This window comes from Musca domestica, unplaced genomic scaffold (genome assembly GCF_030504385.1).
Source record: "Musca domestica strain aabys unplaced genomic scaffold, Musca_domestica.polishedcontigs.V.1.1 15, whole genome shotgun sequence".
Classification (NCBI taxonomy): Eukaryota; Metazoa; Arthropoda; class Insecta; order Diptera; family Muscidae; genus Musca; species Musca domestica.
In genome coordinates, this window is record NW_026712207.1 from 3,823,201 (window position 1) to 3,837,256 (window position 14,056).

Genomic DNA, 14,056 nt, shown 5'->3' on the forward strand with positions numbered 1-14,056 from the left:
TTAAAGGATATTACTTCAAGGAGATTTCTTTAGGCACAAGGAACTTTCGAGGATTAGGAGCCAAACGTTATCTGTTATTGGAGTATTTCGAAAAGTATAGGACCTTAGAGGTTTTTCTTTTGGGAGACCATCGGACATCTATAAAAGATCCTATCTAAGAACGGATTTAAAGGTCTGCATTTTAAAGGGTTTTGGAAGGCATTCCTTTGAATGCATATTGAGATAGCATCCTTTTCAATGTCAGTGTTTAGTCTTCAGTCCTTTTTGAAGAGCATTCTTCCTACAGAAGTCTCGATTTAGGAATGTCTTTAAGAATCAACTTTTAGGCCACCCAGAACTTTTTATAAAGGGGTTCTTAAAGGATATTCGTGAAAAGAAGACCAAAGTTTATCTGATTTTGGGAAAATTTCGAAAATTATGGGTCCTTAGAGGTTTTTTTTGGGAGACCTCTTAACATCTATGGGGAATATCTGGAAAATCGCATTTTGAGTTGGCATCCTTTTCAGATGCCATGTCTTCAAAGGGAGTTCCCTACAGCGCCGAACTCCTTCAATGATAGTGTTTAGCCTTCAGTCCTTTTTGAAGTGCTTTCTTTCTGCAGAAGTCTCGATTTAGGAATATCCTTAAGAACCGACTTTCAGACCGCCCTGAACTTTTTATAAAGGGGTCTTTAAAGGATATTTGTGAAAGCAGTCTCCTGTGGTCTCCAGAAACTGCCAAGGAATAGAAGACGAAACCTTATCTGTTTTTGGGAAAAGTATGGGCCTCTAGAGGTTTTATTTTTGGGAGACCACTTAACATCTATAGGGACTATCTGGAAAAACGATTCCAAAGGTCTGCATTTTCTAAAAGGTTTTGGGAAGGCATTCTTTTGAATGCATTTTGAGTTAGCATCCTTTTCAGATGCCAAGTGGCCTTCAAAGAGAGTTCCCTACAGCGCCGAACTCCTTCAATGATAGTGTCTAGTCTTCAGTCCTTTTTGAAGTGCTTTCTTTCTACAGAAGTCTCGATTTAGGAATGTCCTTAAGAACCAACTTTCAGGCCGCCCAGAACCTTTTATAAAGGGGTCCTTAAAGGATATTCGTGAAAGCAGTCTCCTGTGGTCTCCAGAAGCTTCCAAGGAACAGAAGACCAAACTTTATCTGTTTTTGGGGAAATTTCGTAAAGTATAGGCCCCTAGAGGTTTTTTTCTGGGAGTCCACTTAACATCTATGGGGACTATCTGGAAAAACGCTTCCAAAGGTCTGCATTTTCTTAAAGGTTTTTTGGAAGGCATTCCTTTGAATGCATTTTGAGATAGCTTCCTTTTCAGATGCCAAGTGGTCTTGAAAAGGAGTCCCCTGTAGCCCCAAACTCTTTCAATGATAATGTTTGGTCTTCAGTCCTTGTTGAAGTTCTTCTTCCTTAGGCCGCCCTGAACTTTTTTTAAATGGGTCCTTAAAGGATATTCGCTAAAGGACACAAGAAACTTCCAAGGAGCAGAAGACTAAACGTTATCTGTTTTTAGAAATGCTCGAATGTATGGGACCTTTAAGGATATAAGGGACTGTGTTAAAAAAGGGGGTTTAAAACCCTGTATTTATATCCTTTTTATATAGAGTCCTTTTCAGACGCCCAGTGCTCTTCAAAAGCGATCCCCTATAGCCCCGACCCTCTTCAATGACAGGGTTTGGTCTTCAGTCCTTTTTGAAGTTTCTTCTTTCTACATCAGTCTCCATTCAGAATTGTCCTTTAAAAACTACCTTTCAGAGGGCCATGGACTTCTTATAAAGGCATAATCGTTAAAGTAGTCTTCTCTAGACACAAGAAATTTCAATGGAACCGAAGAAATTTTTTGGAAATTTTCAAATGTATGGGACCTGAAGATATAAAGGACTCTATTAAAAGAAACGGCTTTGAAGCCCTGCCTTTCCTAAAAGTTTTTTTTTTATTTTTTAAAGTATTTTTTTTACATCCTTTTTTAGAAAGGTTCAGTTTCAGACGGCCAGTGGTTTTCAAACGGAGTTCCCTACAGTCTCGAACTCTTCCAATGATATATTTGGTCTTCAGTGTTTGGTCAGTCTTTTTTGAAGTTTTTTCTTTCCACAGAAGTCTCCATTCAGGAATGTCCTTTAAGAAACGCCCTTCAGGCTGCCATGAAAATTTTATCAAGGGGGATATTCGTTAAATTAGTCTTCTGTAGAAACAAGAAATATGAATGGAACAGAAGAAAAAACACCAATTGTCATGGAGGATTTGGAAAAATATGAGACCATAGAGGATATTTTGGCAAACCACTGGAGATCTATAAAAAAAACCCTATCGGATTCCAAGGTCTGCATTTCCTTAAAGGTTTTTGGAAGGCATTCCTTTGAATCCATTTACAGATAGGTTTCTTTATAGATGCCCAGTGGGCTTGGAGGGGTCACATATAGCCCATAGTACCATATTTAGGTGAGGCATGACCAGAGGTTTCTTTCATAAGGTCATCCAAGGACACATGAGTTTCCCAGGCCTTTTAAAGGATCTGTATAACTTTTTACAGACCGAAAACCAATTTGGAATGTCTATAGGGAAGACTTCCTTCAAAGGCGTATTTTAGCAGACAACCTTAAACGAAGTCTTTTATAGACTTTTGGTCCAATTAACTCAGTATATTTTCCAAACACGTAACCAAAAAGTGCCTGATGATTGTGGATTTTTCAACTTGCTGTGGATCCAATTGTCCCCTATAGAAAGTATTATTTCCTAACGGGTCACTAAATTGTTTGCTGGGTTACTTCCCCAAATGCCTGTGGATTTTTTTACTTGCAGCTAGAGCCAAGAATGAAGGAGGAAAACATACCCATAGTAAATGGAACAGAAGACCCCCCAAAGGGGGCAAGAGTTCCACCAAAGATCTCTCTACACAGACAACTCTGAACGAGGACTTCCACAGGCTATTCATCCAATTATCTCATATTTCTTTTAATGGAACTATATAACTTTTAACAGACTGAAGACGCATATGATCGGTTTGGGATCCCTATATGCAGGGGTTCCTTTAAAGGTCGATTTACACAGACAACTCTGAATGAGGTCTTGTATAGACTGTTGATCCAATTATCTCCTATCCTCTCCTCTCCTATAAAAACCAAATTTTTCAAATGCATCGCCAAATTGTTTGCTGAGTTTCCTTTCCGAATCTTAGAGATAGTATAATTTTCAAACACATCACCAAAATGTTTGCTGGGCTACTCTCCCCAAATGCTTGTGGAATTTCGTACTTGCAGATAAAGCCAAGAACGAAGAGAAGGAAAACATACTCATAGTAAATGGGTCCCCATAGATTTATGTTCACGCTCAACTCAGACACACACACACACCGACACATAGGTAAAACAAAATAAAAAAATGTTGCCTCTAGAAGTGGTAGAACACAAGGGACTCACCACAAAATTTGAAGTCACACATACACTCTCACAAAAAAAAACCTAGAAGCCAAGCAACCTCAACCGCAAAGATATAAAGCTGATAGTGTTTTTGGTCACAACAGGACCTAATCTAAACTATGTGTACAAACTACCTTGATTGTATATATTAAGCTGGAAGTGTTGTTGTTTCTCTTGCTGTTGTTGTTGTATTATAAATAGATTTTAAATGTTCCACTCTGGCCATTAAAATGAATTCATTGCGTTTCGCCTATTTTTATAATTACGCCGCGACGTTATTTATAAGATAAAATGGAGGAGGCACTTAAAAGTTAGTGATGGTGGTTAGCCAGAATCTAAAACGGGCAATAAAGTTAGGAGAGGGGAATGTTGGGATAATATTTAATAAGAACACATTTGAGAGGCTTTCCATAGTCCTTAGCCCTGTAAGAGGTCTTCTATGGACAGAAGAGTTTTAGAAGGACTTTTACTCACGGGAAGATCTATCAAAAGTCTTCTATAGCCAAACGAGTTTTAGGAGGTCTTATACAGAATTATGTTGGTATTTAATTAATAGAAAATCAACACGGGTTTTCAAAGAGAGAAGACGTTTTCAAACGATTCCATAACCAAAACTGAAATCACATTTCAAGACCCTCAAATGCGGATAACAGATCTTGTGTTGATGAAAATATTGGAATATACCAATGTTACTTTCCGATCGGATGTTAATATCGCTTTTTATGAGCTCCATGGATTTTCAAAATTTTGACCCTGCCCCACGGAGGTACCAGAAAGAGTGGACCGATATAATCCATCTTCACAACAGACCTTGGGTTAATAAAAATATTGTGATGTGTGTATTTTGAAGACAATCAGATGCTTATGTCAGATTTTATTAGAGTGACTATTATTCAAAATTTTAACCCTTTGTGGTGGAGGTACTTAATGGAGTGGGCCGATATTGTCAATTTTTGCACCTGACCTAGCACAAATGATTCACAAACTTTGAGCAAAATCGGATTATTTCTCTTCCTGTGCAATAAAATATTTTTTTCTTTTCAAAATTTCGAACTTTTGTGGCGGAAGTGCCAGAAGGAGTAGACGGATGTTGTCCATCTCCGGTCGTATCAAATATACCATCTCTAGGTATAACAAATAAAACTTTCGAAAACATTTTTTTTTACAAAATTTTTATATCCTCAGATATATGGCTAGAGAGGGTATATTTTATAGGGCCAAAACGTGTCTCATCGAAATAAAGGTTTAAGACCCTAGGTCTCTCTGGATCAAATCCGTTTCAGAACATTTGGAGTCGATCTAAATAACATAACATCAAAGGATCACGCATTTTTGCTCAAACTTTGGATATTCTAATTTTTTTTATCAGTGCTATGTTAGAACATGGACAGTATCGGCCCACTTCTTCAAGTACCTCCCCCACGAGTCAAAATTTGGAATAATTACAACTGATGTGAAATAAGAGCCCGATTGTCTTCAAATTTACAACGGTTTAATATTTCCACCATCACGATCTGATATAAAGAACCGGTAGAACTGATCACTCCTTCTGGTACCATCCCTACAACGGGTCAAAATTTTGAATAACCATGAAGCTCATACAACGCGAAATTAACATCCGATTCCATTCAGACTTGGTACATTTCAATATTTCAATCAACTCAAGATCTGTTGTGAAAATGTTAGATATCGACCCTCTTCCTCTGGTACCTCCCACACAAAGGGGTCAAAATTTTTGAAAAACCAAAACCATCATAAAATCGAAAATAAGCATCCTGTTCTTTTCAAATTACGCACATCATAATATTTTTATTAACCCAATGTTTGGTATAAAGATGGAATATATCGGTCCACTACTTCTGGTACCTCCCCCACAAAGGGTCAAAATTTTGAGTATCCATGAAGCTTATATGACGCAAAATTTACACCCCATTCCATTCGGTCTTGGTACATCTCAATATTTCCATTAACACAAGCTCTGTTGTAAATATGGTAGAGATCGGACCATTTCTTCCTGGTACCTTTCACACATTCGAATATTTTTGCTAACGTAAGATCTGTTTCTAAGATGATATGCATCACCCACAAAGGTTCACAATTTCCAATATTTATATCTGTCATAACAAGTCGGCGATTCTTTACAACTTGCTATATCTAAATATTTCTCTTAACCAGAAATCTGATATGAATAATTAATTTATCGAAATTTTGATTTCGCATAAAATTGGATAAATGTTCGATTTCTTTCAAATGTTGCACATATTTTTATCTGAATTATATGAAGTATGAAAATGGAATACTTCGGTCCGCTATATCTGTTACCTCACGCAAATTTCCACATTTTCCAAAAATTTGCAAATATCTCATATAAAGTATAGGAAGTAGTCGATTTGAGCTATATCTGGCAAGCTGTAAAATTTTTATCAGGCCTAGGTCATATCAGGCTTGGAAATATTGGCCAACCACTCCGGAACCTCCCCCATAAAGGATCAAGAGTTTGAATAATCATAACTCAGGGCTGGGGGTATAAATCTGTCGGCAAAACTGACTGATACTATTTTACTTGTTTTTGGTACCTTTTAATAAATTTATTGTTCAAAAATTTGTAAAACCCAGCCTTATCTCTATCCTTATCCTCTACACACCAACAATGACCGCCATGCAAAATTTCACGATTCTGGCTAGCTTTAGCCACTTCTACAGGGCATCGAAGGCCTGTCAGTCACTCACTCAATTTTTTTTCAAAATACGTATTTCGAAATGAATGCAGTGTTCACTAAAATAGCTATAACTCATGAACCAATATACTCATACTCGTTTATGCATAACAACCTTGGTATTAACGTCACCTATCATATGACGTTTGCAGAAGCAAAATCTGTTCGCCTATTCCAGAGAACATCAACTACTAACACAATGCAAGTAATTTTTAAATATGGAGACAAAAGCTCAGGAGGCCTTAGGAAGACGGGGCAGTCTCAAGAATTTTTCTGAAAAAAGATGTCTTTTGACATGAACTTCTAAATATTTTCAAATAATTTCTAAAAAAAGGAGGCTTTGGGAGGAAGGGAAATATTTTTTTTTTTTTAAATTAGGTTTTTCTGAAAGCATTTTGGAATGTCATTCAAAGGCTTAATTTTCTGGGGGGAAATAAAATTAAGGATATTTTCCGCATTTTTTACCACCCCTACGAAGTTCTTCTATGGGAATTGGATTAATTCTGCGTTCTATGGATGAGTGGTAAAACTTCGAAATAGATGTTTTTTTATTTTCTCCTTTGAACGATACTCCTTTAAAAAAGCCTAATTTTTTCCCTTTAAAGACTTTTTCTAGACAAATGACCTTCCAAAAGCTGTCCTGCATACAGAAGACCAGTAACGGATTTTCTATAGACAGATGACCTGTAAACGATACTCCATACTCCTTCCTCATTTTTTTAAATTATTTGAAAATTCCATTTTTATTTATTTTTTACACCATTTGGCAAATTATGTACTATTTGGTACTTTTTGGTAGACTTATTGTACATTAACAATTTTTTCCATGGATATTGGATAAATCCTGAAGTCTGTTCCGGCAAAAAAAATAATAATAAAAATTAAAAACCAGCAATTAGTCCAAATTCGGCGATACTAAAAACTTTTGGAAAGCCTTCAAGAAATTTCAATATTTAAAAAAATATATAAATTTCCAATTTTTTATTTTTATTCAACATTTTTAAGTAAAAAATCGACCTTCCTCCTCTTTTTTTCCAAAAAAAAAAAATATTAGATTTTCTCTACTATCTCCAATCGTAGGAAGCCAACATCCACGTTGCAGGCTTTAACAAAAGCCAAAAAAAAAAAAACTTTTTGGTTCTAACTTTTATATCAGCAACAATGGCCAACAATTAAAAGCGTTGCTTTTTAGTTTGGAGAGCGTGTCTGTGTGGTGTTTCGGGCAGCATAAAAACTCACACCTAACAAGGACAACGGCAGCAACAGCAGCAACAAAAACAATAACAAAAAAAGTCCAACAAAATATCGTGTTTGCTCTGTAACAAAGCCTTCCGAAACACAAACCCCCGGTTGTTGGCAACAAAAAAAAAAGGCAAAGCAAAGAAACAAAAAAACGTGTGGACAAATAGCCAAAACGTGCAACAGCCTACTAATACTGGCCCCCGGCAACACAACGACAACGACAACGACAACATAATGAACGAACGAACGAACAAACTGGCCGAGCAACAAAAAACGAATGAACGCCAAAATGTCCACGAGCAATTCGCACAAACACACACACACACACTCTTTCACAACTCTAAAATACAAACAAATAGTTTTCGCAAAATACTTCATGCGAACGGCGGAAGGAGTTTGGCAAGGAGTTGCCAATTCACACCTCCAGCCATGGCAGTGCAAGGAGAGTAGAGAGAGAGAGAGAGGATGTATATTTCGAACACGAAATATTTAATTTCAATATGTTAAGATTGAATTTAATTGAGTGCGTCTGTGTGTTGTTAGACGGAAGGGTACGTACATTCTGTGTGTGTGTCGCCTCTCACACGCATTATGGCAAATTTTGATATTGTATCGCCCGCGGCTGCGAATTGGAAATTTGTGTTAACAAAATTAATTTATTACAAATTTTAATTAGAAAATTGCAAATATATATTTTTGGGCAGCAGGAGGAGGAGGTGGAGGCGGAGGTGTTTTGGGTGGTTGGGGGCAAAGATTTAAACGGTTATTAGGCCTAGAAGTTGGAGTTTTGGGTGGTTGGGGGCAAAAAGTTAAACGGTTATTAGGCCTAGAAGTTGTTGGAGTTTATTTAGCGAAGATAAACACAAAGTTATGGCAATTATTAATTTCAAATAAAAAATCGGAAATTGAATATAAATTATGAAAAACATGAAAATATTGAATCAATGTCAAATGGAATGAGTGAGAAACAAGTAAAATAGTATCAGTCGGTTTTGCCGACTGATGTATACCCCCAGCCTTGAGTTATGATTATTCAAACCCTGTCACATTTGGACTATATTCCAAATTCCTACACTTTAAAAGAGATTTTTGGCAAATGTAGAAATAAGTGTGAGGTAACAGATATACAGATTAAAATTTTGGTATGTCCAAAATTTCAAGAAAATCGAACATTTTTATATCCACTTTTATGCGAAATCATAATTTCCGATAAATTACATATTCATATCAGATTTCTGGTTAAGGGAAATATTTAGATGTAGGAAATTTTAAAGACACGCTGACTTTTTTCGCAAACGATGGCAGATAAAATTAATGAAAATTGCTAACCTTTGTGGGAGAGGTACCAGAAGGAGTGGACCGATATATCCCATCTTCACAACAGATCTAGTGTTAGTAAAAATAGTGGGATGTGTGAAATATGAAGAGAATCTGATGCTTATTTCGTATAAAAACCGAACGTATTGGTTATTCAAAACTTTGACCCTTGTTGTGGGAAAGGTACCAGAAGAAATGGTTCGATCTCTAACGTTTTTATAACAGATCCTGTATTGATAGAAATATTCAGATGTGCCAAGTTTAAATGGAATCCGATATTAATTTCGCGTTTTATGAGCTCAATGGGTATTCAAAATTTCGACCTTTTGTGGGGGGAGGTACAAGAAGGAGTGGGCCGATATATTCTATCTTAACGCCAGATTTTAGGGTTATAAAAATATTGGGATGTGTGAAATTTTAAGACAATCGGATTCTTACATCATATTTTAAAAGAGTTATAATTATTCAAAATTTTGACCCTTTGTGGGGGAGGTGCTTGATGGAGTGGACCGATATTTTCCATTTTCGCATCTGAACTAGCACTAATGAAAATATTACGATTCGCAAAGTTGGAGCGGAATCGGATTATTCCTTCTCTTTCTTTGCAAAAAAATATTTTTTTTTTGAAAATTTCCACCATTTGTGGGGGAGGTACCAGAAGGAGTGGACCGATACATTCCATCTTAACACCAGACCTTGGGTTAGTAAAAATATTGGGATGTGTGAAATTTTGAAGAAGACAATCGCATTCTTACATCACATTTTATAAGACCTGTAATTTTTCAATATTTTGACCCTTTGTGGGGAGGTACTTGATAGAGTGGACCGATATTGTCCATTTTCACACCCGACGTAGGACTGACGCAAATATTATGATTTGCAAAATTGGAGCAAAATCGGACTATCCTTCTCTCGCTGTGCAAATAATATATATTTTGAAAATTTCACACAAAATTTTGTGAGGGAGGTACCAGAAGGAGTGGACCGATATTGCCCATCTCCGAACTCGATCCAAGTTTGACAATAATATTACGATGTACCAAGTTTTGTCAAAATCGGATACTCCCTTCGAGAGTTATCATGTGCACCAGCCAGACAGACAGACGGACGAACGGAAGCACATCGCTAGATCGATTCCAAATGTCCTGAAACGGATTTGGTCCAAAGAGACCTAGGGCCTAAAACCGTTATTTCGACTAGGCACGTTTTAACCGAATAAAATAATATATACCCTCTGAGGGTATAAAAAAGAACCAATAGGTTTGCCGATAGACTCAGAATGTGATCGATTATAAAAGAGTACTGAAATATTGGACTGACTGACTGAAACCATAGACTTGAAATTTTGATGACGGTAATTTTTTGTCCGAAAGGTTTTTGGAAATACGTACTAGAACTGACGGAGAGTATGAATAGCTACTAAATATGGTACCTTTTTTATTTGAGGAAGATCTATAAATTTTAAATTTGGAATGAAAGGGTTCTTGGAAATTCCCACTAAACAGGGTGAGATGAAAACACTTCAACCAACTACAGACTGCTGTCATTTCTAAGCTACTCGTCCGACAGCTGTTAGAATTATTCCAGTGATAGCTCATTATATTCTTTACAAGCGTACAAAAGCATTTTAGTGAAAATTTTCAAGAAGAAAAGTTATTCGTGATGGAATTCAAGCCTGATAATGTAATTTCTTTATATTTGGCTGGAAAACCACAAGTGGCTATTGTTGGAGCACTCCAGCATTTAAATGTGAATAAATCTTTTGTGTCTCGTACCATCACTCGTTATATATTCTATTCGGCAAATATTGCAAAATGAGCTCGGGGTAAAACCATTAAAATTCCAAAAAGTGCAAGAACTTACACCGCAACAGAAAGATAATGGACGCAAAAAGAGCTACAGAGAGTTACTTCGCTTGGCCGAGAGTGGTGAACTGTCGAATTTGGTTTTCTCCGTCTCCGATGAGAAAACATTCGTTGTCCCGCAGTTTGTAAGCAAACAAAATGATCGTGTTTACTTGCTAAAGAGGTCAGCTGAAAATGAGCACCTTCGGTTGGCCACCAGAAATCAAGCGCCGGCCATGGTGTGGACCGCCATAACAGCCGATGGTCGCTTTCCGCTCGTATTAATCGACCGTGGCATCAGAATAAATGCCGAATATTATCACGAAAATATCCTGGAGGGTGTATTAATGCCTTGGGCACGCACACCTGTATCCGCAGACCTTGGACATTCCAACAGGACTCTGGGCAACCAGAACTCAATCGCCGGCCATGGTGATGGTGTGGGCCGCCATAAAAGCCGTTGGTCGCTCTCCGCTCGTATTAATCGAACGTGGCATCAGAATAAATGCCGAATATTATCGCGAAAATATTCTGGATGGTGTTAATACACGCAAACATTTTGGCCGCAGACCTTGGGCATTCCAACAGGACTCAACACCACCGCACTCAGCACGCGCCACCCAAGAATGATTACAAAATGAGGTTCCTCGCTTCATTTGCAGCGCACAATGGCCACCAAAATCTCCGAATACCAATCCGTTGGACTATTGTGTCTGGAGTATTTTGCAAGGAATGCAAGGTTGGTACTAAAAAATACCAAAGTGTCGATCACCTCACCGGTAATGGGCCAAAATACCGCACAGCAACATTCGCGCAGCGTGTGACGGTTTCACTGGCCGTTTGAAGGCCATAATTCGTGCCAAAGGTAACCAATTCGGACAAATCGTTCCTCGTTTCATATCCACCGCACAATGGCCACCAAAATCTCCGGATTCCAATCCGTTGGCCTTTTGTGTCTGAAGTTGGAATCGGAATGGGCCAAAAATACCGCAGAGCAACATTCGGGCAGCGTTTGACGGTTTCATTGCCCGTTTGAAGGCCATAATCCGTGCCAAAGGTGACCAATTCGAACAAATCTAAACTTATTCTAAAATTTGATGCTATTTTCGACATTTTCTGGTTTCAATCACTAAAATTAAAAAAAAAAAAAATGTAAAAATTATGGCTATTGACTTTGTTGTCTCATCCTGTATATTCGGTATTTTTATGCCCTACACCACATAGTGGTAAGGGTATTATGTCTTTGTGCATTTGTTTGTAACATGGAGAAGGAGGCGAGATAGACCCATAGTTACTTTTGAGAATCTCCATAGAATCACTTTCTGAGTTGATTTATGCATGTCAGTCCGTCTTTTCCGTCCGTCCGTCAGTCCATGTATTCTTGTGAACAAAATGCAGGTCGCATTTATTATCCGATTGAGATGAAATTTTCCAAACAACATTTGTTTGGCCCAAGGAAGAACCCTATTGAAATTGGAGATAATCGGTTAAAATCCAGACATAGCGCCCATACATATCTTCGTCCGATTTGCCTTTTAATTGTACACCAAACGTGTAATATCAGCCCAACTAGCATGAAGTTTTACACATACAACCAAATCCGCAGCCGTAATATGCACTCTGTAACAACAATATTTGGGGAAATATATCAAATGCAGCTCAGAAATACCTTTGCTAAATTTTATCGAGATCGGTTCAGATTTGGATATAGCTCCCATATATAACTTCGTCCGATTTGCCTTTTATTGTGCACCAAACGTCTAATATTTTCCCAAATGGGATGAAATTTGGCACATACGACCGAATTGAGTCTAGAAGCTAGTATGCCAAATTTGATCGAAATCGGTTCAGATATCGCTATAGCTCCCATATTTATTGTTCATTCGATTTGTTATATTTGTTACCCACAGCTGTAATATGCACTCCGTAACAACAATATTTTGGGAAATATATCAAATACAGCTCAGAAATATCTTTTCCAAATTTTATCGAGATCGGTTCAGATTTGGATATAGCTCCCATATATATATCTTTATCCGATTTCAAATTAATTTTGCAGCAAATAGGCAATACAAGTTCGAATTTAAAAGATACAAATGCTTCGGCATATTTAGCCCTTTGAACTTTAAATAATAGTTTTTTTTTTAACTTTTTTTGTCAGTTTTTTTTTTTTAATTTTTTTATGTTCCTTCCAAATGGTGGAGGTATCAAAAGTTCGGCCTGACTTAGCCGCTTTTTTATTTATTTATTTCTTTCTTTTGAAATAGATTCTTTGAGCTAATGAGCGATATGTGTAATATTAATTTGAACATTATTGATTTTATTTTAATAATATTTTATAAAATTAAAAAAGATGATATTCGACATCCGCTACACATTTCCTATCCATTTTGGAACTCTGTTAATATTGCAGAAAAATATAAAATTTCCATTTCTAAAATTCGAAATTTATTTTATTTCCTTGCAGGTGAGAAATAATAAAAAAACTACAAATATTACATTACGACTTACCGATTCGATTGCCTTTTCGATGCGGAAAATTTCCTCCTGCAGCAAGTGTAGGGTTCCCGTTTTGCCGCGATGTCGGGCAAAGGCGGCTGCACAAGCGCTGTGTATGCTGTTCACCCAGTTTTCCAATTCAACCTGGAAGAGAGGATGAGAGTGAGAAAAAACAAGTTCACGATGAAGGTAAATTGATTGCAACGACAGGGCCTTGAGAGAAGTTTTTTTCTGATGGTAGAGAGAGGAAGAAAATAAAAGTATGGCCCTCAAACACACACACACAGACAATGGTAAACAAATTTCCATAACAATTTCGCCTCCCCCTTTCCCCTCCCCTTCCCTTATGCTCATCATCCTCGGCAAATCAGCTCCAGAGCACTGCAACGTCATTGAAGAACATTATTGCCGCCGCTGGTAATGTGTGTAGAAACATAGGCATTTCCTAATGGCAGATGGGTGGGGGGAAGAGATGGGGGTTGGCGTTACGGATGGCCTGATACTACATGTAATTGTTCATTTCAAGGACTAAAGGATGCACAAATGTTTGGGTGTGTGTGTGTGCCTATGTGTAGGAGCGTGTTTGTATAAGGATGCAAACTTAAGTCAATTGTATGCGTTTCTATGAATTTGCTGTAGGGCGGATGTAAAGCCAGGCATACTGGTCGAACCGGGGCCGAAAGAGGAAGGACGAGCGTCCTGCCTATTTCTGTGTATCTGACGTTAGTTTGTTGTTGTTGTTGTTGTTCGCTCACTTGACAGCATGTTTATGTTTCTCCAGTTCTTGCTTTAGTTCTTTTGAATCGTCAGAAGGCAGGCATAAAAGCCAGCCTCTGCATGGTAATGCATTCCAAAGCTGCCTTTGTCACCATGAGAGTGAGGGTGGGGGCTTTGCTCCCCCTTTTTTCTATATGTTTATAACTACTTAAGGCGCTTAGATTATACGATAAGGACATTTTTGAATTGAATGAATGTGAAAATGTATTACATTTATTAGTTGGAGAATAAAGAGCAAAAAAACTGCAAG

At 37.5% G+C, this 14,056-nt stretch overlaps 1 protein-coding gene across 9 annotated transcripts in view; it reads right to left on the reverse strand.

Moving 5' to 3' along the window:
* The window catches only part of LOC101894603 (protein still life, isoforms C/SIF type 2), a 287,508-nt gene that overhangs the window by 116,699 nt on the left and 156,753 nt on the right, over positions 1-14,056 (reverse strand). For all 9 annotated transcript variants that reach the window (XM_059119542.1, XM_059119545.1, XM_059119543.1 and 6 more), the window contains one exon: positions 13,042-13,173. In XM_059119542.1, coding sequence (XP_058975525.1) covers positions 13,042-13,173 — 132 coding nt within the window. The remainder of the gene's footprint in view (positions 1-13,041; positions 13,174-14,056) is intronic.